Here is a 26,782-nt window from a genome sequence, read left to right on the forward strand (position 1 = left end):
CAAATTTGTCATTAGATATAAAAAATACATTGTGATATTATAAGATTATAACTGTATAAACAGTTGTCAGTCTCAGCAGAGGAGAAATGTTACTCAGTGGTGTGCGTGTAAACTTCCTGAAACTTCACTGTTGCAAAAAGAGGGAAGAAAGCTCAGAAACACTCAGCAGAGACTGTGGAGACAAGACCGCCAGAGACAGAAAGAGGTAAAACACAACATTGAACACATTTTTAAAACATCTCTTTACACTCTAAATTGGACTAATTGAAGTTTTCCTGACTTCCGAATGTAAATTCTTTTCTAATATCATAAAAATGCATTTCCACATTCCTGGCTTTGCTGGTGAAACAAGGTGTAAGTAAAGCACAGCACAGTCCACCGTACTTTACTAAGGTGGACTGTGCTGGATAGAGGGTGCTTGGGGACGGGAGGATTAAAGATTGTATTTGTAACAGTTAGTGCATTCAGTGAAGGATTGAGGGGCCCAAAGTTTGACAGGGGCCTTTGAATATGGCAGGGATTAAAGATATTTATTGTTTAACAGTCATTATGTTTTTTATAAAGATTAAGATAGGATCTTTATAGAACAGATGTCACAATGTGTTTCACACTGAAAAATGTTTAGTGTAATCACAGCCCTGCGTAAAGTGTGTTAATCTCACAACTGTGGAATAATTTAAGGTTCTCTGTTAAGATCTGTGATGTCAGCTGTGGAGTTTCCTTTGTTTCATTTTCATCAACTGAACTTCCTGCACGTTTACTGCATTCTCGGTGTGAAAGCTGTCCTGTGGAGGGAGAGACCGACCGTCTCAAGCATTGAATTAGGATGTTTGTTCTCATCTGGGCGACTCTGCTCTTCTCTGTGAGAGGCAGCAATGCAGGTATAGATCTTTCTTGTCATCTTGTTGCGATGCCAGCATTAAGGATGTGAACAAAATAGTCAGCAATAATTTTAAAGAATAAATGTGTAAATATGTTTTCCTTAAGTGCTTCCAAATGATAAGTATTTTAATTTTTTCCTCCCTGAATTCACCAGCTCATTAGTAGCATTACTCACAGAATCTAGTGACTTACTTTGAAACTCTGTGATATATTATTGAAATTAATCTTTTGTTTACCAAAGAAATGATGGATTAAGAAATAACATTAAATGCTGAACCTTATTTGGGTTGTCTGCTCAATGCTGCTGACAACACAAGACAAGACACAGTTATATAAAACAGAAACATCATAGTTGTAGTATTCATAATTTATTAAATATAATGGGGCAATGTCATCTAAATATCTTCTGTCCCTGTTTTTCTCTTTCTATTTGCAATACCAGGTGCATCCGTGAGGGAAAGACAACCCTGTCAGAATAGATTCTGTATCACTCTTACTGAAGGAGAAATAACAGCAGAGGCTGGACTCTGTGTTGTGATACCGTGCTCTTTCACTACTCCTGATAGCTTCAAAACCCAACATATAGTTTGGTACAAATGTGAACCAAGTAAACAAAGATGTGGTGATTCTGACATGATATTCCACACAAACAAGAACAACATGAAAGTTCAGCCTGGGTTCAAAGGACGAGTGTCACTGTTGGAGTCTGACCTGAGTCAAAAGAACTGCAGCATCGTCATCAATGACCTCACTGCTTCAGATTCTGGATCATATCAACTCAGAGTTAATGGTGTCCAGTTTCAGAAATCAATTGGATTTACCTTCTCTTTTAGAACAACAACTGTCTCTGTCAAAGGTATGAAGACAAAGTAAATATGTACAGTCACTATGTTTATTGTTGTACCTTTGAACTGCACCAACATTTAAGGATTATCTATGATCTTAACCGGCCATGAAGTAATGTTTGGCATTACTCCACAGAGGCACTTGTCAGCCTCTGTGGGAGACCAGTAAGAACTGAAGCAGTTCCTGTTGTACTATAACTCCTACTTATTGCCCCAGTAAAGTATCTGATTATTTTAGCTCAAATTTAAGTGAATGATGACCTTGAGGCTGCTGACCTGATTCCACTCATGTACTTCTCTACCATTAGATCTGAGTCAGAAGCCCACAGTGATGATTCCTCCACTGACTGAGGGACAGCAGACCACACTGACCTGCACTGCTCCTAGTCTCTGCTCTGGATCTGTTCCTACAATCACCTGGATGTGGAGAGGAATAGGAGAGAATGACTCTCACATTACAGGAGACATCATGACTGAGAATCTGGCTGTTGTCACACAGACACACAGCTCAACTTTGACCTTTAACTCTTCAGCTGAACACCATGGCACCAATGTGACCTGTAAGGTCAGCTTCACAGGTGACACAACTACAGAGGAGACGGTGACTCTGAACGTGACCTGTAAGTAGCATATATTGTCCTGTGTTTTCTCAGTAATTTTTACTATCTAAAATGTTTGCTAAGAGACATTCTCTGATGTTATTTCTGATGGTTTTCTAAAACTCAGGTCTGAACTGTGTTTTATTTTATACCATGCACAGCAGCAAACTTTGAGATTTAGGGGTGCTATAACATTTTATAACATGTCCTTTTGTCTCATAGATATGAAAGAAGTTAAAGTCACTGGGAATACAAGTGTGAAGGAGGGTGAGACCCTGAATCTGACCTGCAGTGTTGAAAGTTTCCCTGCGTCTCTCATCACGTGGACCAAACTCTCCGACAAAAATGTGAAAAATGGAACAGAAACTTGTCTGCAGAATGACACTGAAACAGCCACTCTTATCATCCCTAACGTGACAGCAGAACATGCTGGACAGTACATCTGTACAGCAAAACACATGAACAATATCACGATGAAAGAAGCTGGTGTGACAGTGATATGCAAGTATATTCTATACTACTATTAGACAGTTGTTTTCTTCATTCAGGTAGCTGAAACTTGAAAATCCATGAGTTGAATTAGTGCAGAAAAAAACCTTTCCTAAAGTCCGACATATTCATCCTGAATAACTTTCACAGCATGACACTTCAAAATAAATATGGGACCATCTTATGGTCTGTGCTTTCTAATTTTATTTTTAAAAAATTATTTATTTATTTAAGACTTTTTATTTGTTTTAGTTTCTAATTTCGAAATTTCAAAAATGCTCTGACCACTTGGACATATAGAGGCATTGTGCATGCCTCCAGGTGGTTCCAGGTGGTTCACAGACTCACCGAACCCAAGTTTGGAATAAATTAACTTGGGTTGTCTGTTTAAGTGTTAAAGCGTTTTTGAGATGTTGGTGCCCTCCAGTGGTAATATCAAAAAATACATTTTTGCAGTTGATGCATGCATGAAATCGTAGTACTTTTTTAAAAAAAAAAAATTTCTTCCAGAGATCTTATCTTAAATTCTAATATTTTATTTTAAATCCATCCCACAGATATGAAGAAACCTGGAATCACTGGGGATGCAATTGTTAAGGAAGGTGACACTCTGAATCTGACCTGCAGTGTTGAAAGTTTCCCTCCGTCTCTGATCACATGGACTAAACTTGGCCTCAATACAAACCTACAAAATGGAATTGATGCTAACTTGCAGAACGACACTGGACTATCCACACTTATCATCCCTAACGTGACAGCAGAACATTCTGGATGTTACATCTGTACAGCAAAACATGTGGACAGTACTCCGACTGTATATGTTAATGTAACTGTGACTTGTAAGTAGACTGTTCTCATCTTCTTGAAAAGGAAGTTTATGTTCACATTCTATATCAGCTTACTGTATGTTTGCTGTAATGTGATTCTGCTTGTGTGTTTAAGGGTTTGCAAAGATCCTAAATGGCTCTGGATGTGTGGCTCAGTCGACAGTTCTGACCTGTGGGTGTATCAGTCAGGGGGTTCCCTTACCCACCATTAAATGGCCGCTGATGAAGAACCACAATGAGTACTCTGTCATTACCACTGTGTCAAACCACACAGTCAACAGCACCATCACCCTAACTGTAAAAGACCACAATGACACTGCTGTTGAGTGTGTCAGCAGCAATGAAAATGGAGAAGCAAAAGAAAAACTCACCATCATCCAAATGAACACGCCAGAACAAGAAGGTACGTGTTCTCAACTAAACCACTTCTGCTACTCTAGACCACTGCTAAATGACATTTTTATTACCTCATTTTTTTTACTGTTGTTACATTGCATTTGGGCAAGATGTCAAAAAGAAATAAGCTGTTGCATGTACAGTATATTATCATTCAATATACAATATGGACAACAATATTTTTTCTTGTGTTCCTTTTGAATCCAGGTCAATCCAGTTTACTAAAAATTGTTTCACGGCTGGACATCATCATTGCATTTTTGACTGGGGTACTTCTTTCAGCAACCCTTTGCTGTTTGGCAAAGAAATGCCATAGGTACCCTATTGACTCCATTAATTCAGTCATTCTGGTTTTGTTTGTGGATAATCCTCATATAGACATGTAATTGCTGTTTTAATTTATTTCTCTCCAGAGAAAAACAGAAGAGCTCTGGAAATCTGGATGGGACCCTGGAGATGGTGACCACCCAAGAGGATCCACTGGTATAATTATTTATTCAGCTAATTCAGCTAAGAAAATGTAATCAGTAACTAATATATAGTTAACTAATATATAGTTACTGATAACATTTTCTTCAAAATTACCTGTATATTACTGTAAATGGTTTAAGATTTGAATGATCACAGTGTTTTTACATGCTTTAGTCCATTTAGTCATTATTTACTTCTATTTTAAATGAATGCTGTAGTATTTAAGATGCATGTTTGAGGGATTTCCCAAGAACATATACCCTGTGGAAAAACTGATACATGAACATTAAGTCTTAGTTGGATCAACAATACCAACAAAAAGGGGGGGGGGGGTAGTGGACGGATGTGCATCAGTGGAGTAATAGTGAGAAGTGTCAGGTTTTAAACACCATGTACACCTGCATCAATATGCCACCAGGCAGCTGGTAGCCAAGCAGCTGATGAATGAGCCACTGGTAGTGAGGCATGCATGAAGCAGCTGATACCAATCATCAACTCATGAATGCACAACCTCAGTACTTTGCCTGAGCTTTGCGTCATTCATTTCACTTCAACATAAAAATCAATTTGTCCATGTGCAAACTTGAAGTACTGTATATACTATCAAAGTCAAAGCCATGTCTGCTTTAACGGTCAGGTTCCTTTTTGTTGCTTTGCAGTGCAGTTGTAAGTACGGACTGCATCAGAAAAGACTGCACTGCATTGCCGCATACATGTAACAGTAATGCAACTGTGACAAAAGCAGATACAAATTGTGATGGATTACAATATCTCAACAAGTTTCAAGACTTGCTTCAAACTTATTTTCAAACCATACAAAAAATAAATGGACACCAGTTTTAGTGTTTTAGAGCTGAACATTAAAACATTTAAAAGGTTATGGTATGACGTGGAAAAAAACGGTTAGAATTAATGTAAATGTAAGATCTCATGCATAGTGTATACAGTTTTGAGCTTGTAGCAGATGCTGACTAAGTCACATATTTTCTGTGTTATACCTGACAGATACATGCTGGTCAAGCAGTGGAAGATGATCAGACCAACCACCAAGAGGCACCAAAAGATGGAGCTGAGGCAGTGGAGAAAGGAGCCCCTGATCTCGATGGTGGACCAAAAGACGCGGAGTACGCCAGCATTGACTTCTCCGTGTTGAAAAGAAGAAGTGCCAGGGGGGCAGCAAAGAAGCAAGAGACCACAGAGACAGAGTATGCTGAAATTAAGAGAGAAGAAAAAGTGGAAAGGCAAGACAGTGGCGGAGTGCCAGATGAAGTGTTGGAGTGCAAAGAGGAGGAGTCCGTGATAGCAGAGGATGAGGAGATAAAACATTGTGTGCCTGAAGAGGAGGAAGCAGAGGATGCTGCGTTGTATTCCAATGTGAAGGATATAATGGGTGAGATTTGAGGACTGTACAGCTTAGTGAAGTCACTTGAGGATTAAGTTTCTTCTGCTCATCAGACATGATTGATTGTCATTCTGATGTGTAAATGACAGTACTGTGTAAGCTTTCTACCACAGAGCAGTGATCTTCAAAACCAAAATTCGACCTCAGGTAAACTGAAGTAATCAGGACAGTTCACACTTCTACACTTTCTGGCTGTTCAAATCCATCCATGCAACTAAAAATGGACTCGAAGTTGCACAGAATTTCCTTGTTGAAATGATATTATATACCTTTATTTAACTAGGATAAGTACTGCATGTGCCCAAAGTGTCCCTGTGGTTTATTCAAGTGTCCGTTCTAGATGTCTCCTGTGCTTCTCTACTTCAGGCAAAATGAACCCTTTTCAAAAACCCTGTTTAAGGAGGAGGTGTCTTTTTTTCATTTTTATTAGCTAGCAGCTTGGCTCTATGGATGGCAGTGTGAGTCTGTCAGTCTTACAGCTGGTTGGTCAGACCACCACTTTGGTCCATACTGAAACATCTCAACTACTGGATGGATTGCTATGAAATTTTGTAAAGTCATTCATGATTCTCATAGAGGAGGGAAGGTCATACTAAGAAGCTGTAACTTTTGACATTCCCACTGAATTTGCCAAACTTAGACTGCAGACGCCTCTTATTAGCCTCAGCTGAACTTTGGAAGATGATTTTTGCTCAGAATGAGGACTGTAGATTTTGTTCCCCATCCCTTGAATTGTGATCTCTAACATTGAGGAATGGCTCTCTTCAGGGCCAGTATGGACAGAAGGAACATTTTCAGCAACCAAAAACGGTTTTAATGTACATACAGTATGGGGTATTGTTTCAAGACAGACTCGATAAATGTGTAATTATCCTTTAAAGTGGTGTGAATTTGCATGAATGTTAAATAGAAGTTTTTCTCTAATAATTTCCAGAAATTAATGATGATTACATTTCAGATGCAATAGTTTTCACAAAGACATTTATATTTTAATTAAATTTATCTTTTCAAGTTAAAACATTTCACAATAACAATAAAAAACAATAGCAAGATGGCTGAAGTCGCAGTGACTGAGCACACAGCATGCAGAAAATATGGCTGACAAAGAGAACTACACCGACAAAAGACCAGACCATGTGGTTTCTTGAGACCATGTGTGCAGCCAGAAGCAGTGTGTGCAAAGCTAGGTTTTAAACCTCTTAACTGTGTCGTTCTCTGTTTAAGGCCAATTGGTGTAGGCTAAAGGTGCCAGGTTAGGGAGAGGTTAGTTGCATGCAAAGCCTAGTTACTGGATGTAACATGTGTTAAGCACGCTAACATTAACTTGAGCTGCTGGCACTAGAAAACTTAGTTACTGAGTCTTAGGCAGGCTCTCACGTCTTCTGCTGTAAAGAAAATAGTTCTGTGTGTGTCTGCTGTGAGCAGGCCACACCAGAGAGCAGAGAGCTGCTCCAGCAGCAGCTATGAGAGGAAAGAGAGGGGAGAGAGAAGAGGGGGATCTCTAGTTTTGTTAACCTGGGTCCATGGGTGGGGTTCACATTTGGGTGCAAACAACCACAGACTCTGGAGAGATAGGGTTTCTTGAGGACTCCCTTTGTTTCTTAGAGTCTTGAAACATGTAGTCAGCCAGTGAGACCCAACAGTATCTATAGTACTGGTACTGTTGTCAATCATCATAGAAACATAGACAATAGATTACTTCCCCTTTTAAAATTGTGTTGCAAGAATCAGCCAGGCTCACAGTGGCCAGAGTGAGCAGGTTGTTAATGTAAAATGCACCAGTTTTTGTTGTGAATTTAAACAGCGAATTGTCAGAAGCAATTACTTCTGGTACACTCTGCAATGTTTACAGGTTCAATGTGTGGGCTTATAGTAACTGATAAAGACAACTTTGTGGCCAGTTCTTACTTAAAATACTTATAATCTAACACCTCAATGTGTGAACAGGAAGTTATTTGAGAGAATGCAATGATACCATTTAAGTAGTGTTTAAATGAATAATCACTTTAGTGACTCTTCTGAGAACAGAACTCATAGGGATTGCGCAATAAACCATAAAACCATGAACCATAACAACAGACTTTCACAAATATATTTTCTTTCTAATAGACTGCATACAGTTTGAATGAATACAGATAGTTCTTGAATCTGCAGGTATTTAATGCATGCAATCAATCAGGAGTTGTCATTTTGACTATCTCTTACAATGTAGAAGGGAATTGAAAATAAAGTGTATTGTTGTCTTGTAGTGTATCATTTCTTTCATTATTCAATGTTAAAGTTGCATGTTTCCAACTCCATTTTATATGTGTTTGTGTACATATACATATACATATACATATACATATACATATACACATACATATACATATACATATACATATACATATACATATACATATACATATACATATACATATACATATAATGTACTGTATTGTCATATTAGGGGAATTTGGTTGTTACATGTGGCAGTCTTAAGAAGAGAGGAAATAATGGCCAGTGGTGTGTAGAGAAACTTCCTGGAAACTTGTTGTATGCAAAAAAGGGAAGATGTACAGAGGAAGGAGGAAGGAAGGAAGGCTCAGTCCATAGCAGAGACACAGCAGAGATCACCGTGAAGAGAAGACAGCAGGTGTTATAAAGAGGTAAAATACAATATTTGCCTTATTTTTTTAAATACCACTTTAAATAGTAAATTGAAACTACAGAAGTGATTTATTCTTCCCAAACTAATGACATAAAATGCCTTTTGAAATTCCTGGTTTTACCTGTAAAATAAAATAGACAGTTAATTGGGAAAGGGGAATTGTAGATATGTATTGCATGGATGCTTTATCTAGCAGCTTTCTGGAACACATATCACAAAGTGCTTTAAAAAGTCAGGGGACTTACAACCCTGAAGAAGATGTTAACCAAATATATTAATCTAACAAAATTACTGAATGCGCAAGTCCTGTATTTGAACCTGTGCCGTCAACTGTGAAATAGTTTCTGATCTTCCTGAACTTCCTGTATGTTCACTGCACTTTATAAATTTGTTTTGTTTTGTGCTTCTGAAAGGACAAGTTTCTTCTACGGGGAAGACTGACTATCTCAAGAATCGAATTAGGATGTTTGTTCTCATCTTGGCGGCTCTGCTGTTCTCTGTGAGAAGCAATCATGCTGACACAGGTAGAGTATGTGGCTGAATTGTAATCTTGATATACAGTACAAAACTGAGCACACCCCTGGGTAATATCACTAAAATGTTAAATGATTCAAAATGGTATCATCCTACAATAATTGTTGTATTTTAGGGTGAAGTGCAGGGTAATTTATTTTATTTGTAAGTAAAAGTTAAACAGGTTGGATAGATTAAAATAAAAATACAGACCTCAAAGTACAACCTCAATGCAACAAAAGTGAGTACACCTGTGACCACTGAAACAAAACCGATTACACCTGTGACTTCCAATTAAGACTCATTGCCTGCAAAAGGTTATAAAAGAACCTGCGAACACCACGACTTTCTCAATTTTTGGCCTGGGTTGTGTCTCATGCAACATGGCCTGAACAACTAAGAAACCAGATTGTAAGACTTCATAAAAATGGAAGAGGATAGAAGAAGAAGTGGATACTACCAATAACAGAAAGTGCAGTAGTCATCATCGAAAAATGACGGCACACACAATTCACTATTTACACAACCTTGCATTGAAAACAGACAGGCAAGTGCTTCTGACTTGGCACAAGGATTATCTGTGGAAATTAATGTTTCAGTGACCTCCCAAACAGTGTGAAGAATGCATGAGGTCAAGCTCTATGGATGACGTCCGTGGAAAAAAAAAAACATTTCTCACAAAACTGCAACATTAAACTTTGCCAAAGAACATGAAAAGAAGCCTGATGAACATTGGTAGTACATTCTTTGATCAGATGAAACCAAAATAAATTAGTTTGGATCAGATGGGGTCCAGCATGTTTGGCATAGACCTGGCATTCTTCACACCAGGACTACCACAGTGACTGCTTAGTGCCAACTGTGAAACATGGAGGTGGAAGTGTGCAGATATGGGGCTGCATGAGTGCAAAAGATGTAGGGGAGATTAGAAATCCAATAGAACAGAAGTATTTTAAAGCGGAAGGTAGAGCAACAAAACCCCTCCAGCAAAGAGAAGCTGAAAAGAATTATCTGTGAAGAATAAAAGAACATTTCTCCACAGATTTGTTCTAGATTGGTATCATTCATGCCTAGGAAGATCCAATCTGTCATCAAAAATAAAGGCGGGCATACAAAATAACGAAAAATTAAAGAATGGAGTCTCACTAATGAAGGATGTGCTGACTTTTGTTGCAGTTTGTTCTTAAATATGGACCTTTTATTATAGTTTAATTACTCAAACATTCTGTTTTTCAAGTAACAACAAATGAAATTGTACTACATGGAAAGGATTTGTAATTAACATTTTAGTGATATTGACCAAGGGTGTACTTATTTTTATTATATACTATAATTATTGAATATCAAAGCTGGTAATGGAACCTTAAATATGGAAAGTTAAATATTATGCATGATAATAAAAACCTTTTTAAACATTGTCCCGTCATTTAGTATTTGTTTTTTTTTTTATTTTGCAGCCTGAGAATTTACATTTACCAAATATATCAGGGGACAAAAGTAAACACTAATTGTTTTCTATAGGTATATTATTATGTATCTACTGTGTCTCTAATTTATCTTTAGTGAAATGCCATCAGCCATCAGAAAACTAATATATTGGCCTGACACAGTAAAAACAGCAGTAAAGTAAAAGAAGTTCGTTCAGTACAAGTTCTCTTTTTTTAATCAGTAATTATGTATTATCAAAATCTAAACATCTTCTGTCCCTGTTTGTCCCTTTCTTCCTCTTTGCATTAACAGGTGCATCAGCGGGGCAGGGAGCCTGCGGTGACAAAAGATACTGTATCACTCTTAGTGAAGTAGAAATAACAGCAGAGGCTGGACTCTGTGTTGTGATACCGTGTAATTTCACTATTGCTGACAACTTCATTGTCAAAAGAGTAATTTGGTACAAATGTGATCAAGGTAAAACAAAATGTGATTCTGACATAATATTTGACACCAATAACATCAACAAAAATCAGACAGGACGGGTGTCACTGTTGGAGCCTGACCTGAGTAAGAAGAACTGCAGCATCATCATCAATGACCTCACTAAGTCAGACTCTGGATCATATCAACTCAGAGTTAATGGTACTGGAAAGCAGGATGGATACACATTCCCGCATTACGCAACTATTTCTGTTAAAGGTACAGTATCAACAAATACCAAATACTACTGTAAATGTACAGTGATGTTATTTGTTAAAGCTATAATATGCACCAACATGTTTGGCTCTAAACCATAGATTATTTAAAGAGTTGGTACACCCAATTTACAATAACACATAGCGGTACTGAGTTATGCACTCACTCATTTTTGTTTTTATGTGCCGCAATTTTGAGATATCCAACTGTGAGGTTTCTGCCACCTCTCCAGTACAATGGATGTGAATAGAATTTTATTTGTGACATCTTTTCTTTATTTGTATTTGCTGTATTTATACATTTGATTTTCAAATAAAACAGCAACAGGTCTTTCCCAAAAAACAAAAAATAAACAACAAAAAAGGTCCTGGTTACTCAGAATAATGCACATATGTCACATGGACAGTTTTTATCAGAAGTATGTTGTACTGAAGAAACTGCTTTGATGAAAACTGTCGACAGAATGTGTTTCTTGTGTGAGTTAGGTGAACTTATAAAGAGGCATAAAATCATGTTTGGCCTTTATCTTCCTCTGGTGGTGACTCATAGGAACTGCAAAACACTGATAGAGCTTTCTTCTCCTACAAACATTCCTGCCATATCTCCTACTTATTGCCCAGTTGAAATGTTAAACAAAGTAGCTATTTTTGCCCAATGTGAAGTTAATAATGACCTTCAGGCTGCTCATTATGATGCTACAGTATTTGTATCTTGATCCTTCATTAGATCTAAGTTCGAAGCCCAAAGTGATGGTTCCTGTACTGATAGAGGGACGGCAGAACACACTGACCTGCACTGCTCCTGGTCTCTGCTCTGGATCTGTTCCTACAATCACCTGGATGTGGAGAGGAACAGGACCGAACAAAACTAAGATTGAGAATCTGACTGCTGTCACACAGACACACAGCTCAACTTTGACCTTTAACTCTTCAGCTGAACACCATGGCACCGATATCACCTGTAAGGTCAGCTTCACAGGCAACAAGACTACAGAGGAGACGGTGACTCTGAATGTGACCTGTGAGTATTGTTCAAACTATGCTTAATTAATTCACAATATACAATCACAATATATGACTTTCTTCTATGTGATCAGTTTTTCTCAAAATTATCTGGATCTTTCCCCGTGCACATCATGTGCTTGGATGGAGAACTAAAGTCTGGATGATACATGATGATAACCCACGTACACATTCAATCCGCATAAATGTTACATCCCACGACCCGATCTTGTATCATGCCACTTTTCTTTATAAACACTTCAAAACCTTCCGTCTATTTAAAAAAACATGGAGAAGGTAAAAGCCTACTGACTAAATATTATCTCAAGGAAAAATCTTGACATTTATCTATTGCTGTTTTTTTTTATAGTAATCTTTGTATGCAAACACAGCTGCAGTTACAGCAGTATATAATAATTTAAACATGTTATTTTTTATGTATCTTGTTATCAGAAAACTAAATCAACTAGAAAACCAGTAATTTTATTTTTTTAAGTTGACAAAGTATTTTGACCATATTTTGTGCAGCAGAAATCGATGCAATTCAAAAAGTCATACTATAGATCACTTCCCTTTTTAAAATGTGCTGCATGAATTAAGCTGTACTAGGACTGAGCAGGTGGATCCGTCCACATGGCTCATCAAACAGGAAACATACTAGTTTTTTGTTTTTGTTTTTTTCCCGATTAAATCAATGACCTGCCAGTTAATGCACAGCCTTTCCAATCTGTGGGACATTAGCTGATGAATTTAGATCATGCTTTATTCATGTCTTTAATGTTATTTATTCTCAGATATTAAAATAACTGGAAATACAACTGTGAAGAAAGGTGATGCGCTGAATTTGACCTGCAGTGTTGTAGGTTTCTCTCCATCTAGTATCACATGGACTGAGCCTAGCTCCAACAAAAAACACAATGGAACCAAAACTGACATGCATAACAACACAGGATCCGACCTAAAGAATGACACCGAAGCCAAACTGAAGGACGACACTGGAACCAAAGGTGGAACTGACACACAGAACAAAACTGTAACCCAGATGCAGAAGACCACTGGAGCGCTCACCCTCATTATCCCTAGGATGAGCTCAGAGCACTCTGGCCGGTACATCTGTACAGCAAAATACCTGAACACAACTTTGACTAAATATGCTGACATAACTGTAAATTGTAAGTACTGTACAATATACTGATCATATCAGACAGAGTAGAATATGAAAATACATTTCCTATCAGCTTACAGTATGTTTGCTGTGATGTTGTGATTTTGCTTGTGTTTACAGGGTATCCGGAGATCTTAAATAACTCTACTTGTAAGAAGTCCAGTCGATCAAAGGTCGTGACCTGTGTGTGTATCAGTAAGGGGCTTCCCCTACCCACCATCACATGGCCGCTGGTGAAGAACCACACTGAGTACTCTGTCATTACCACTGTGTCAAAACACACAGTCAACAGCACCATCACTGTGTCTGTGACAGATCACAGCAACACCACTATCAAGTGTGTCAGCAGAAATTATATTGGTGAAGCAGAAAGAAACTTCACGATCAAAATAAATGAGTCAGAACAAGATGGTAAGTTTTAACAGCTAAAATACTTCTCCTTCTCTAGAACACTGCTTTATGATATTTTCAGTAACTCAGTTTTAAAAATGTTTTTTTTTTATGGTTTTATGTTATCACTGAGAAAAAGAAGAAGCAGCAGCAGTAACCACAGAGTAATTTGTCCCTTTTGATTCCAGATCTACTATGGAAACTTTTGGAAACTGTTATCCAGCCACAAGTCATCATCGCATTTTTGATTGGCATATTTCTTTCAGCAATCATCTGCTGTTTGGCAAGAAAATGCCACAGGTACATTAAGTTTGTTATCCTCCCTTGTTTTTGACATCCATGCAATGATTTTTATGTGTTTGTTTGCTTTTTGTTTGTTTTTTAACAAAAAGTTCAGGCTTTATAGAGATCAGTCATAAAAGCATCATACGATTGTTTTAGAATATTTTATAAAATTTGCTGCAAATCATGAAAGCTTTATATTAACCCTAACCATTCCCCATGGTATACCACATTTTTAATGTTCTTCCCATATACAGACATCTGTCCATTCATTTTTATATACATGTGAAGTAGTATAAAAAAATAATCTTGTAGAGACTAGAAACCCTCTTGAATTTCGTTATCCACCACAGTGAATATCATGTCTTCTTTTGTTCTCGCCATTGTTATTATAGCAAATGCATCGCTATGCAACATTGTCTCTTTAATCATCTTCTAGACTGCTTGCTGCTCAGGTTCACGTCGTGTAGCATATCCTAGCTAGCAGGTAGTGGGTGAGAGGTGTACACATTGGTCACATCCTCTGCATGTTACAGGGGACAACATATATAGACACATAAAGATAATTCAGTTTCAAATTCATCTAATCTGTATGCCTTTGGTCTGTGAGGGGTTAATGTGAAGAGAAGATGCAAAACCCACACAGGAAGGTCAATCAGCACTAAGGGTGTTTCAACCCAGGTCATTGTTGCTGTGAAGCGACACTGCTGAGCCACTGTGCCACCAACTGTAAATGACCTGTCATATCATTAAACAATGAATAAAAACAAGTGTTGCCTGTCAAGTGGGAAGAACACATTAAAAATCTAAAGAAAATAGTTAGCAATCATGTTTTCTTGATTAAATAAATGTTATAATGTTAAGTTCATCAATTGTGTGAGTTAAGACATTCAGAAACACTCACGTGGTCCTTTAAAATCCTGTTTTTAAGAATGACTTTAATTCAATAACTCTTGCTTATTGTTATTCATTGTTTTGTCCGCAGGAAAAAACAGAAGAGCTATGGTAATCTGGCTGAGAGCCTGGAGATGGAGACCATACAAGCAGTTCCACTGGTATTTATATTAACACACTTGAGTCTTGTGTAGAAACATCTAATGTACTAGCACATTTACTTCAAATTAAATTGCGTAGTGGACATGAACAGCCCCTCGGGTCCTCTGGCACGAGTCTTTTAGTTGTTCCAGTGTGCAGGACTAAAACATTTGGTGAGGAAGCTTTTAGCTTTTATGCTCTGAGCCGCTGGAACAGTCTGTCCGAGGATCTGAGAGCAGCTAAAAGCGTTTATCTTTAAACGTAAAATTAAAACCTTCCTCTTTAGCCTGGCTTTTGATTAAAAATGATTTATACACATTATTTATTTTATTCACTTATTTCATTTTATTCATGTTGTAAAAACATATTCTTTTATTTTATTATCATTAATATTGTTATTTTTTTTCACTCTCATCAATTTCATTTGTCTGTTTTTCATTTATTTTAAGTTTTTAGTTTTATTCAAAGTTTTTATTTCACCCCATTTTATTATTATTATAGTTTTAAAATCTATTTTATTACATTTTCACAATTTTATTTCTCATGCGCATTAGTCTCAAATTGTTTTATGGTCTACATTTGCTATGTCTTATTATTGGCTTGTCAGTCATCTGTGAAGCACCTTGAATTGCACCTGTATAACCTATATAAAAGGTGCTATGCAAATAGTTCGATTGATTGTCAGAGAGTCGTAATCCATCACAGTGAACATCATGTCTATTATTGTCAGATATCTGTTCAGGTTGTGTTGTAATGCAGCTGTAGAGTAACAGCTGAATGCCTAAGTGTAGACTGCTTTGAGGAGACATGAGCACAGGACAGATTATCTACAGTATCTCAAGCAAGATTCAAGTCCTTAAAAGCTGATTTTCAAACCTTGCAGGAATAAGTAAAAGGCAGTTGCACTCTGAAAGATGAGAAAAATACATGAAAATATATTACATACATTATTATATAACTTGGAAATGTGTTTGTTGGTTTGTAAAGAATATATGACTTATAGTAAGATGTTTTGAATTGCTATCATTTTTGTCTTTCGCGATAGCTAAAAATATTAAATGTCACTGATGGAGAGATTTCATACATAGTGTATATACATTTCTGTCTTTTATCAGTTTGTGAGTGACTCATTGTGTCTATGTTGTATCTGACAGATGCCAATAGATGCCGGTCAAGCAGTGGAAGATGATGTGACTCACAACCAAGAGGCAGCTGAAGGAGGGGCAGAGGCTGCAGGGCAGTGGAACGTGGAACCAAAAGAGGTGGAATACTCCACAATTGACATCTTCATGTTAAAAAGGAAGAGTCCCGCACAGGAGACACAAGACGCCACAGAGACTGAGTATGCTGAAATTAAGAGAGAAGAAAAAGAAGAGAGACAAGACAATGGTGGGGAGGAACCTGAAATGTTGGACGGCAATGAGGAGGTGATGATAGAGGAAGATAAGGAGATAAGACAGTGTATGCTGGCAGAGGAGGAGGGAGGGCAGGATGTGGTAATGTGTTCCGATATGACTGAAATATTGACTACAAATTGAGGACTGTGTAGCCTTGTGGAGTCACTTAAGGATAAAGTTTCTCATGTAATGTGTTCTGCTGTGATAGCTTGTGTGATAGCTGTGTAAATTCTTTCGCACCGCTGTGAGCTTATACAGGGGGTAGGATAAAGTTATCGAGACATTTCACACTTTTACATGTAAGGGACTGTGCAACACCATTCATGCAACTTCCTATTCAATTCTGACCACAATATCTGATTATATATTGTATATATCATGTACAGAACACATTTAATTCACACAACTGCAGCTTCACCTCCATCAAGCCACTCTATGCATAAATAATCAAAACATAAGCACAGTGAAAAAAAAAAAAAGCTGTTAAAGAACATTTCACTTCAAAGAAATATTTTTTACGCTTTGTCTGCCATAGCATGCAAACAAGCTTTAATGTCTGTCAAAGGATTCATCATTCACACTTTTTGTGTCATGTGCTTTTTGGACCCAAATTCAGGACACGGCAGGCAAAAGGAACTGAAGAATATAATCATTAAACAACTCAGGAACAGGACACAGAAGTGCAGGCAGGCGAGACTAAACTGAACAGAACAAAACCAAACAAACTATCCAACAAGACTGAAGTGAAACACAGCACTGAAATACAAACTGAACTAATGAGGAAATGGGGAACAGGTGACTAGACAGAGAACAGACAAGGAGCTGATTGGCTGGGGAAAACATTGGAAGCAGGGCAGGTGTGGAGCATAGCAACACAGAAGGGAAACATAGAGCGCATAGGAAACCAAAAAATCCAGAAAACACAACGTAACCATGCACAAACCGTCCCAGAACTCACATGAACACAACTTAAATAAGTGCACAAGTCACAACGAGCACACACAGCAAGATAACTGTCAGCATATATTGCTGTTAACAAAAACATAAATAAATCAGTCTGTCAAGTGGAGTGGCTTGCATATTAAGGCTGCATGTAACAACATAAATTGGACTAAAAGACAACTGTAGCTCTGAATAACAACTAGTGTTTCAGTTCACTTTAGCACTTAGTTCCTACAAGAGTCAATGTAGCAAGCAACAGTATCTCAAGTGGTCCTCAAATATAACCTGCAACCTCTCTTATCTGTCCTTCCTCCCATTCAGTCCAGTCTTAACAAACAAGGACTGTGACAGAACCATGACATTTTCTTAATTAAAGAAAACACATTATTATTTAAGACATGAATGCACAGGAATTACATTTATATATACTTGGAATTATTATCAAGGCATTGTAGTATGGCTTCTTACAGAATTGCTTTGTTCAAATGTTATTGTGTATATATAACTCAATCAGCTGTTCCAAACAACTTTATGCTATGTTCATGAAGAAGCTGCCATTATGGTAGTGATGTGACCAGAGAGGGCAGGGGGGCAAATATCTCTACTTTTTGCTGATGTACTGAAGTGCTGCACATTTGTTTGAAACCATTCTTTAAAACAATATATGCAGAAACAGAAAATTCCCAACTTTGGCACCTCTCAGTGGTGGGATGTCAGGCATGTCTGTGCCCCAAGTGCCCCTATGGTTGTCTATGGACCAGCTTCTGCTAGAAAAGACCAAGTTTGTAAGATATGTGGTCCGACTGTAGTGGGTGGGATTGTCAAATTGCCGGTTTCAGAAAGTATTCTGTCATTTTCATTTCAAAAAGTTTCACTCTGTACACACCACTTACATGAGGAAACTTAAAAATCCCCTCCAGACATGTATAAAGACTATTAAAATAATCTGTTTAGAACAATAATGTGTGTCTGATATGGTTTTTCCACAAAAAATGTATAATTACCACATTAAAATCCTTAAAATGGCATCTATTCCTTTTCCTTCATTAAAAAATCTAGAATTTATAAATATGCAAATATGTTTAATTTCAAATTTAACAGCTGGACACTAGATGTCTCCCACTTCACTATAAAGTCCATTCTCAGAGTATGTGCACTGGAGGCTTCAAGTTTCCACATCACACTTGTCTAAGTTGTTTACTGGACCAGGACTGGCTTCCAAAACTAATTGTGATGTCACAAATCACACTCATTGGTCCAAAATCTGATTTTCAATGAGCACAGAGAAAATTTACACTTTCAGCAGATGAATGAATGAAAACAGCCCTCCAGTATCAAACTCTGCACACATCATTCTGCACAGTGACGCTCAAACATCCAACTGTATGAACAAGAGGAAAAAGATATTTTTGAGTAGAGGGGGACTTTAAATTTGCATGAATTCACACAGGACTTCAAGACTTCTTATGTGAAAAGGAAAGACACTTCAACCTGTTTCAATCCACCAAGCCATAGATTATTTCCTCTTCTCACTGTATTAAGAGTGAGCAGTGTGTGGTACGTGGCTCTGAAACATGAAACAAACAAGTTGTTTCGAGATAAGTAACCAAAAAAAACCCTTTCCATTCTTTATGAAACTGTCTCCTCTAGTTCTGCAGTGTCTTCAGTGTGCAAGCATCTAGTAACTGATTTTGAAAGAACTGCAGCTTCTTTGCCAAATATAGTTAAAGCCCAATGACTAAACAGGAAGTTATCAGGGACACAGAAAATACAGTGATGCCAGTTAAAGAAATACATAATCATTACAGTGACTTTGCTGAGAACAATGCCTACAGTTGTGCAATACAAAAATACAAAAGTGCTTTCAAGAGGCTAAAATGGAGAAACAGGAAGTTAGAAGATTCTCTGAGAATGTGTTACACTTCATGAGTGACAAAAGTCTTTATTTAAAACACAAATAAACAAATATTCCTGAGACCATCATTACTCAACTGGCATTGAGGATATTAGCCAGTAATAAAGATCATTCACTTTGCACAGAATGCATTATATATTATACTGTACAAAAAACCCAGAAAAGAAGCTATATGTAACCAACATATTCACAACTCAAACTTATGGAGTCATATGAACATCTGCATGAAGAAAAGCACTCTGGACATCTACTTGTTGGTTTGTTGGTTTGTTGGTTTGTCGGTTTGTTGGTTTGTTGGTTTGTTGGTTTGTTTGTTTCTCAAGATGACTAGATTTTCTTCATAATTCTTTGTGTAACTGCCATGAACTTCCCCTTTCTAAATGTCTCATATCACACAGTCATAGAAGTTGTACAAAATCCAACAAAAATCCTCCTTTTCTGTCATTATTCAGTGTTGAAGGTGCAAATTCTCGAAATACATAATGTGATGCTAAGAGGTTATAATTGTATGAAAATTTGGCAGTCTGAGCAGAAGAACATCAGCGTCCAGCAAGGGACCTTCATTGGGTGTTTTTGCACAAATAGGGAAGAGGCAGAAACATGATGAGAGTAGGAGTCAGTTCAGAGCAGACACACCCAGCAGACATCACAGAGGAGAGCAGAAACAAGAGGTAAAACACATTTACCTTATTTTCAAATATCTTTCTCAACTGTAACTGAAATACTAGTCTAATGCATTGTTTTTTTCAAATTGTAGGCTTTATTTGTGCAGGATGGGACACTGTAGGAGGGAAGGTCTTTGATCAGAGATGGATAGGGAGATAAAAGATATTTACTGCGTCAGAGCTGTTGTTGAGCTTTTGTCAGGGGCCCAAAACAGGGCCTCTGGGGGAAAATGGTATTCAAATTCATTCACATCGGTATGGAGTAACATACTGATACAGAAAACATCCAACATCCTGTATCAAGATCTGTGCTGTCAGGTGTGGAGATGTTTCTGGTCCAGTTTGATCAACTGAACTTCCTGTATGTTTTTTGTACTTTTTGTGTAAAGTGTTTTCTGAAAGGAGGATTTTGTTCTGTGGAGAGACAGACCGGCTGTTTCAAGGATGTTTGTTCTCATCTGGGCGACTCTGCTGCTCTCTGTGAGAGGCAGCATTGCTGACGCAGGTAGAGTATGAAACTTTACTGCAATTTAATTAGTCGAAAATCGAATGTCAATATAGATTTTTTTTAAGCTGCTGATGGAAGCTTTAATATTAAATTAAAATTGCATATTTTGTGCGGGTAATAATAAATAATAAATACTCTTTATAAATGTTTTCCTGTCATGCCCCCAAAATAGCAGATATTCAGTTTTTTCTCCTTTAAATTTAGCTTATGGGCTTGTTAAAACTACCATGACCCACATCACTTTACTGTTTGGGAAACTAATATATCTATAAAGAATGTATAAAAAAAACAATAACCTAAAATGTACTTATTTTGTACAACTTAATTTACTGTGCTTAGTTCTCATCCAAGAAGAGGCTGACACCATGACTGGCTGATATCATATCAGGCTCATTACAGAGGCTCAGTATTGTTTCAGCAATGTTGCTTCTTTTCAGTAAACATAGTTTTTCTTAAACTATCACAGTAGATATAATGTATCATCAATATCTAAATATTACCTGTTCTTAATTGCCTGTTTTTCCCTGTCTTCATTAACAGCCACATCTCCAGGAAAAAAAGGAAACTGTCAAAATGGATTATGTATCACCCTTAGTGAAGCATCAACAGCAGAGGTTGGACTCTGTGTGATTTTACGGTGTTCTTTACCTGATGACTTCACTCTTGAAAATGTAATTTGGTACAAATTTGCATCTGAGAAAAACAGTACTGCTCCTCAAATAATCCTCCACTACAACAAGACCAACCAAAACGTTCAGACTGGGTTTAGAGGACGAGTGTCACTTTTGGAGCCCGATCTGACTAAAAGGGACTGCAGCATCATCATCAATGACCTCACCAAGTCAGACTCTGGTTCATATCAAGTCAGCATTAATGGTCTTCTGAATGGAACAATGAATAGATCCATATTGTCCAATAATGCATCTATCACTGTAAAAGGTATGAAGAGCTACAGCAGACTGTATATTCACTCAACATTTGCTGTAGTATATAACATACACCAACATGTTTGACTCTATTAATTATTGAAAAGTGTACTCTACGATTGTGTTATTCGATTTATAATAATTACATTGTCAGATTCATCATGGACAGTAAAAAAAGGATCAAAATTGATGCAGCAGAACAAGAGATATTGCCTTGTTTATTCTGTGTGCTCTTCATCCTTGTCAAAACCTGGCACAAACCTGTTATGTAAACTCATAATCTTCAGCCCCAACCACTTCAGGCAATTTATCTGATTTCATGCAGCTTTCTCTGGAACCACAAACAGATTCATGCATACTTTTTCACATAAGCATTAGTACTTCCCAAGATCTGTAAACAGACTTTGATGTGTGAAATAACTGGAGAAAAATGGGGAATCAATAATGCTTGGTATTTATCAACCTCTGTAGGCAACCAGTAGGAACTGCAACTACACATATCACAAAAGTTCTTAATATTTAACAGACTATATTAGTACAAATTTAAGTCAACACTAACCTTCTTGTCTTCTCACCTGATCCCACTGATCACCTGTATTTTCTTGTTTATCTCTCCTATTAGATCTGAGTCAGAAGCCCACAGTGACGATTCCTCCGCTGACTGAGGGACAGCAGACCACATTGACCTGCACTGCTCCTGGTCTCTGCTCAGGATCTGTTCCTACAATCACCTGGACGTGGAGAGGAACAGGAGAGAACACTCAAATCACAGGAAACAGATCAACATTGACCTTTAACTCTTCAGCTGAACACCATGGCACAAAGGTCACCTGTAAGGTCAGCTTCACAGGCAACAAGACTACAGAGGAGACTGTGACTCTGAATGTGACCTGTGAGTAAAACATACTGTATGTTATTCTTTTATATGTACTTTTTACTTTGCAAAACACTAAAAAGACAATCCCTCAGCTCAGTGCTGAGGTTCTGAAACTCAAATGAAATGCGTTGAGTTTCATAACTTCAACACGATTTGGAGAGGAGTATGTTGTGTCTTGAAATTTTGAACTTTCTATGCAGTATTCAGTTTTTCGCTTAAAATCTTGGCACACAATATATGACAGTATGCTTCCTGTCATATATTGTATGCCTGTGTGGAGGCCCAAAGCAGCAACAGGTTTTGTCACATCTTGCATTGGCTGACCATTCTACATCCATGTGTTTTGATGTACTGTACTGTCTACGTCTCTTGTCATTTTGTCTCAGATGTTAGGAAACTTAAAATCCATGGTACTAAAGCTGTTCCGGAGGGTGATGCTGTGAATCTGACCTGCAGTATTGACAGTTTCCCACCATCTCTTATCACATGGACTAAACTTGGCTCAAACAAAACCCTGCACAAAGGAATCACAACTGAGTTGCAGAGCAACATGGGAATGGCCTCTCTGGTCATCCCTAACATGACAGCAGAGCATTCTGGACAGTACATCTGTACAGCAAAACATCTGAACAACACTCTGATGGAAAGAGTTGACATAACATGTAAGTATACTATACAACTGATCTCAGACAGAAAAATGTCTACTTGTATTTGTTATTATAAATTAGCTGAAACATGCAACAAAGTTTTGGAAAGTTCACCACTTTGCCTTCCTTCCCCCTTTCCTTTTCACAGTTTCACTTCAAATCAAATGTGCTGCAGACAAAACCATAAAAACATGTCATGAAACATGAATTACTTAATTGAATTTACTTTGGTTATTACTTTGGACCATATAAAGTGCACTGAGAGCTTTCTCTCCTCAGAAACATTATCCACTTATTGTTTCAAGACTGTTAAGGCTTTAAGATATTTTTCAGCCTCACACTGGAGGCATGTGTTTAGAATAGCTGTACATTTTATTTGCTGTAAATTCAAATGATCCTAAATATTTTCTCAAAGACATGAAGAAATGTGGAATCTCTGGAAAGACAACTGTTAAGGAGGGTGAAACTAAATCTGTCATACAGCGTTAAAAGATTCCCTCCATATCTCATCACCTGGACTAAACTTGGCTTGATGCTGACATGCAGAGCAACAGTGGAACAGCCACTCTTGTCATCTCTAACATGACAGCAGAGCCTGTACATCTGTGCAGCAAAACACCTGAGCACAAGTCCGACTATGTATGCCAATGTAACTGTGACTTGAAAGTGGACTTAGAAGGGTGATGTGTTCTCCTATTTTCAGCTCACTGTATATTTACTCTGATACTATCATTCTGCTTTTTTGCAGTGCATCCAAACGTCCTAAACAGCTCTGGATGTGTGGCTCAGTCTGAGGTCCTGACTTGTGTGTGTATCAGTCAGGGGGTTCCTTTACCCGCCATTAAATGGCCGCTGTTGGAGAATCATACTGATTACTCTGTTATCACCACTGTGTCGAACCACACAGTCAACAGCACTGTCGTCTTAACTTTAAAAGATCACAGCAACGCTACTGTTGAGTGTGTCAGCAGGAATAAAAATGGAGAAGTAAAAGGGGACCTCGTCATCATAAACAAAGAACAAGGGGGTAAGTGCTCTAGTCTCCTTTGTATTTGGACAACCCTAAACTGTAAATGACATCCATGTCATACATTGTAGAACAAGTAGCAGCAGTGGTGACCTCAGTTTTGAATTTTTTTGTAACAATTTATTCCTCTTGATTCCAGGTCAAGTCATGAAAATGTTAAGAACTGTCACTCAGCTGGAAGTCATCATTGCATTTTTTACTGGTGCACTTTTTTCAGTAACCTTCTGCTGTTTGGTGAGGAAATGCCACAGGTACATTATTAAGTTCTTAATATGTTTGTCCATACCTGCATATGACTAGGACAAACACATGAAGAAATCCAAATCATAAAAATAAAGTAATAAAAAAATCATGAGTTGTGATACAAGGGTTAAAATGGGCAAAACGACAGCAGTCCTTGGAAGCTTGATTAAGAGTGACATAAATTTAATAATCCTTGCTTGTCATTTAACATTTATTGATATTTAAAAACATTTCTACCCAGAAAAAAACAGAGTACCCATGAACATCTGGCTGAGACCCTGGAGATGGTGACCAGTCAGGAGGATCCACTGGTATTTATATTTAAATTGTTGGTCATATTATATATTAGTTAAAACACTACTGTGTAGGATTTGACTCTACTATACTCTACTTTGATTTGACTTTGAGGACATCCAGTGGTGGTGTCAAAAAAGACACATAGGCAAACAGCAGAGCAGGAGTTTCTGTTACAGTCAATTCTCTTTCATGTTGTAGAACGTATTTAAGGTGTTTTTGGCATCTAATTGACATTAAAATTGTTGCTGTTTTAGCAGCTAATCAATGACTCATATCATTTCTGCATTTTACCTGAAAGATACATGCTGGTGAAACAGTGGAAGATTATCAGACCCACAATCAAGAGGCAGCTGAAGAAGGGGCAGCCGGGAAATCAGACGTGGAGTATTCCAACATCAACGTCCTCCTGTTGAAAAGAAAAAGTCCAACAAAGGCGAGGAATTTCCAAGAGACCACAGAGACAGAGTACACTGAAATTAAGAAAGACGAAGCAGAGGGGAGGCAGGATGGAGATAGCAAAGAGGAGGAGGTAATGATAGAGGAGGAGGAGACAAAAGATGATATTCTAGAGGAGAAGGAAGGTGCAGATGTGGCACTGTATTCCAATGTGAAGGATATAATGGGTCAGATTTGAGGATAGTTTAGCTCAGTTGGTTGAAGATAAAGTTACTGCCATGTTGGCCTCCCGCTGCAATGTGTAATGCTCCTGTGTGCAGTTTTCTACTAAGGCAGTCAATATCAGATGACATACAGGCACATATCCCATGCACGATTCAAAAGTTATCCATGTAATTGTAAGTCCCATGATTTACTGTATGTGAGCACTTAGAACTCAAGGGAAAAAAAGCTTAAAAAAGCTGTTGAGAAAATGTTCACACTTTATCTGAAAATTTCAGTCTGCAATATTACTATGAGTATGCAAACAGGTTTTAATGACATTAAAGCTGTATTATGTTAAATTAACTACTGTATATAGCAATTTAAGTTTTTAATGATTTCATACTACATACTATGATTATTTAAAAAATAACACTAGAGAACTGAAATCACATTAAATTAACTTTATTCGGGTGTTTCATTGATATCAAGGCATTGAAGAAGCATTTTTTGTATAGACTTTTATTGTCTTTGTTTATCTAAATAAGTTAATACAATGTTAAAGTGATAGTTCATTTTGGGAACATTTTAAGAAATGTACTTTTTTTTTTTGCAAGAGGTAGATGAAAGGATCAATATCTCTCACATGTCTGTTCATTAATTGTGGAGCTGTAGCCAGACACTAGCTTAGCTTAGGACAGTGGTATCTCAAAGTGGATCTTTCATGTTGTAGTGATTGTGGTGTAACTATGTGCAGCCTGCTGGTTGCTAGGCAGCTTCAGGGCAATGATAAGTCTCCAGGAAGTCTCTGCATCTGACTTACCAAGAAATGGTTACAGTTGAGGAAATATGAAAAAAAGATGAGTTTTGTTTGAGTGTTGAGTCTTTCCTCTAATGAATTTATTTAATAAATTCAGATATTCAGATAAAACTATTTTAGCTCAGAATAAAAAATTATAACGCGATTACAACTTCCATGACTTTCTAAAAGACAGGATTAACAAATTTCACAGTGGTTGTTGGCCATTATCAAAAAGTTTTTTATTCTGAATTCAAGCAAAATTATTGTATCATACTCATGTATATTGTTGTGGGAACCAGCCAACAAAGAATTATTGTGTGAGCGGATGTGAGCTTAAAATAGCATCTGAAAAACAGAGCCAGTGTTTTGCATAAAAGGTTCCTCTTAATAGAGATGAAAAAAAGACTGCAGCTTGGTTAATATTAGACTATCACATGCATTACCTTCCTCAACTTTAGTATTACCTTGTTCCTCTTTATTGGAAATGCCTTTATAAAGTCTTATTTTTTAGTTAATGGAATGGAGGAGTAACTGTCATACTGTTGATTGTTTTTTCTGTGCATCAACATTAAAGGAGAGATGTACAACTCTTAAACTGTCTTCATACCTAAATGACAAAATAGATTACTTATGGTTGAAATTTATATGGACTGTGAGGGAAAAACAGTTGCTGTAGTTAAAAAATACATTTTTAAGGAACTTTGTGGCCATCATGATGACTTTTGCCCATCTTTTCTTGTATGAATCTCAACAGGTGTGCTTATTGGTGAAGATTTGTATCATAGCATAGTTTGTTACAACTATTTTTTTTTAGTTATTGTACAGTAAATAATGCTTTATTAAAAATGTGAGCTTGCATGCTTAT

At 37.3% G+C, this 26,782-nt stretch overlaps 2 protein-coding genes across 2 annotated transcripts; both read left to right on the forward strand.

The window, feature by feature from the left end:
• Positions 1-157: 157 nt before the first annotated feature.
• On the forward strand, positions 158-8,122 carry LOC121905917 (sialic acid-binding Ig-like lectin 9). The gene is made up of 8 exons (XM_042424514.1): positions 158-205; positions 695-881; positions 1,325-1,738; positions 2,036-2,347; positions 3,758-4,045; positions 4,246-4,354; positions 4,452-4,521; positions 5,515-8,122. The coding sequence occupies exons 2-8, from the start codon at positions 827-829 to the stop codon at positions 5,908-5,910; spliced, it is 1,644 nt and encodes a 547-aa protein (XP_042280448.1). The 5' UTR covers positions 158-205; positions 695-826; the 3' UTR covers positions 5,911-8,122.
• A 384-nt stretch (positions 8,123-8,506) lies between these two features.
• Positions 8,507-26,691, forward strand: LOC121905402. Its single transcript, XM_042423619.1, has 17 exons — positions 8,507-8,559; positions 8,975-9,085; positions 10,815-11,204; positions 11,928-12,221; positions 12,997-13,374; positions 13,488-13,778; positions 13,946-14,057; positions 15,025-15,094; positions 16,229-16,606; positions 20,396-20,498; positions 21,042-21,440; positions 22,050-22,319; positions 22,691-22,966; positions 23,700-23,978; positions 24,118-24,229; positions 24,463-24,532; positions 24,817-26,691. Exons 2-17 carry the CDS (start codon positions 9,025-9,027, stop codon positions 25,150-25,152), a joined length of 3,819 nt encoding a protein of 1,272 aa, XP_042279553.1. The 5' UTR covers positions 8,507-8,559; positions 8,975-9,024; the 3' UTR covers positions 25,153-26,691.
• Positions 26,692-26,782: the final 91 nt, after the last annotated feature.

The sequence above is a fragment of the Thunnus maccoyii genome, chromosome 10 (genome assembly GCF_910596095.1).
Source record: "Thunnus maccoyii chromosome 10, fThuMac1.1, whole genome shotgun sequence".
NCBI classification, from domain to species: Eukaryota; Metazoa; Chordata; class Actinopteri; order Scombriformes; family Scombridae; genus Thunnus; species Thunnus maccoyii.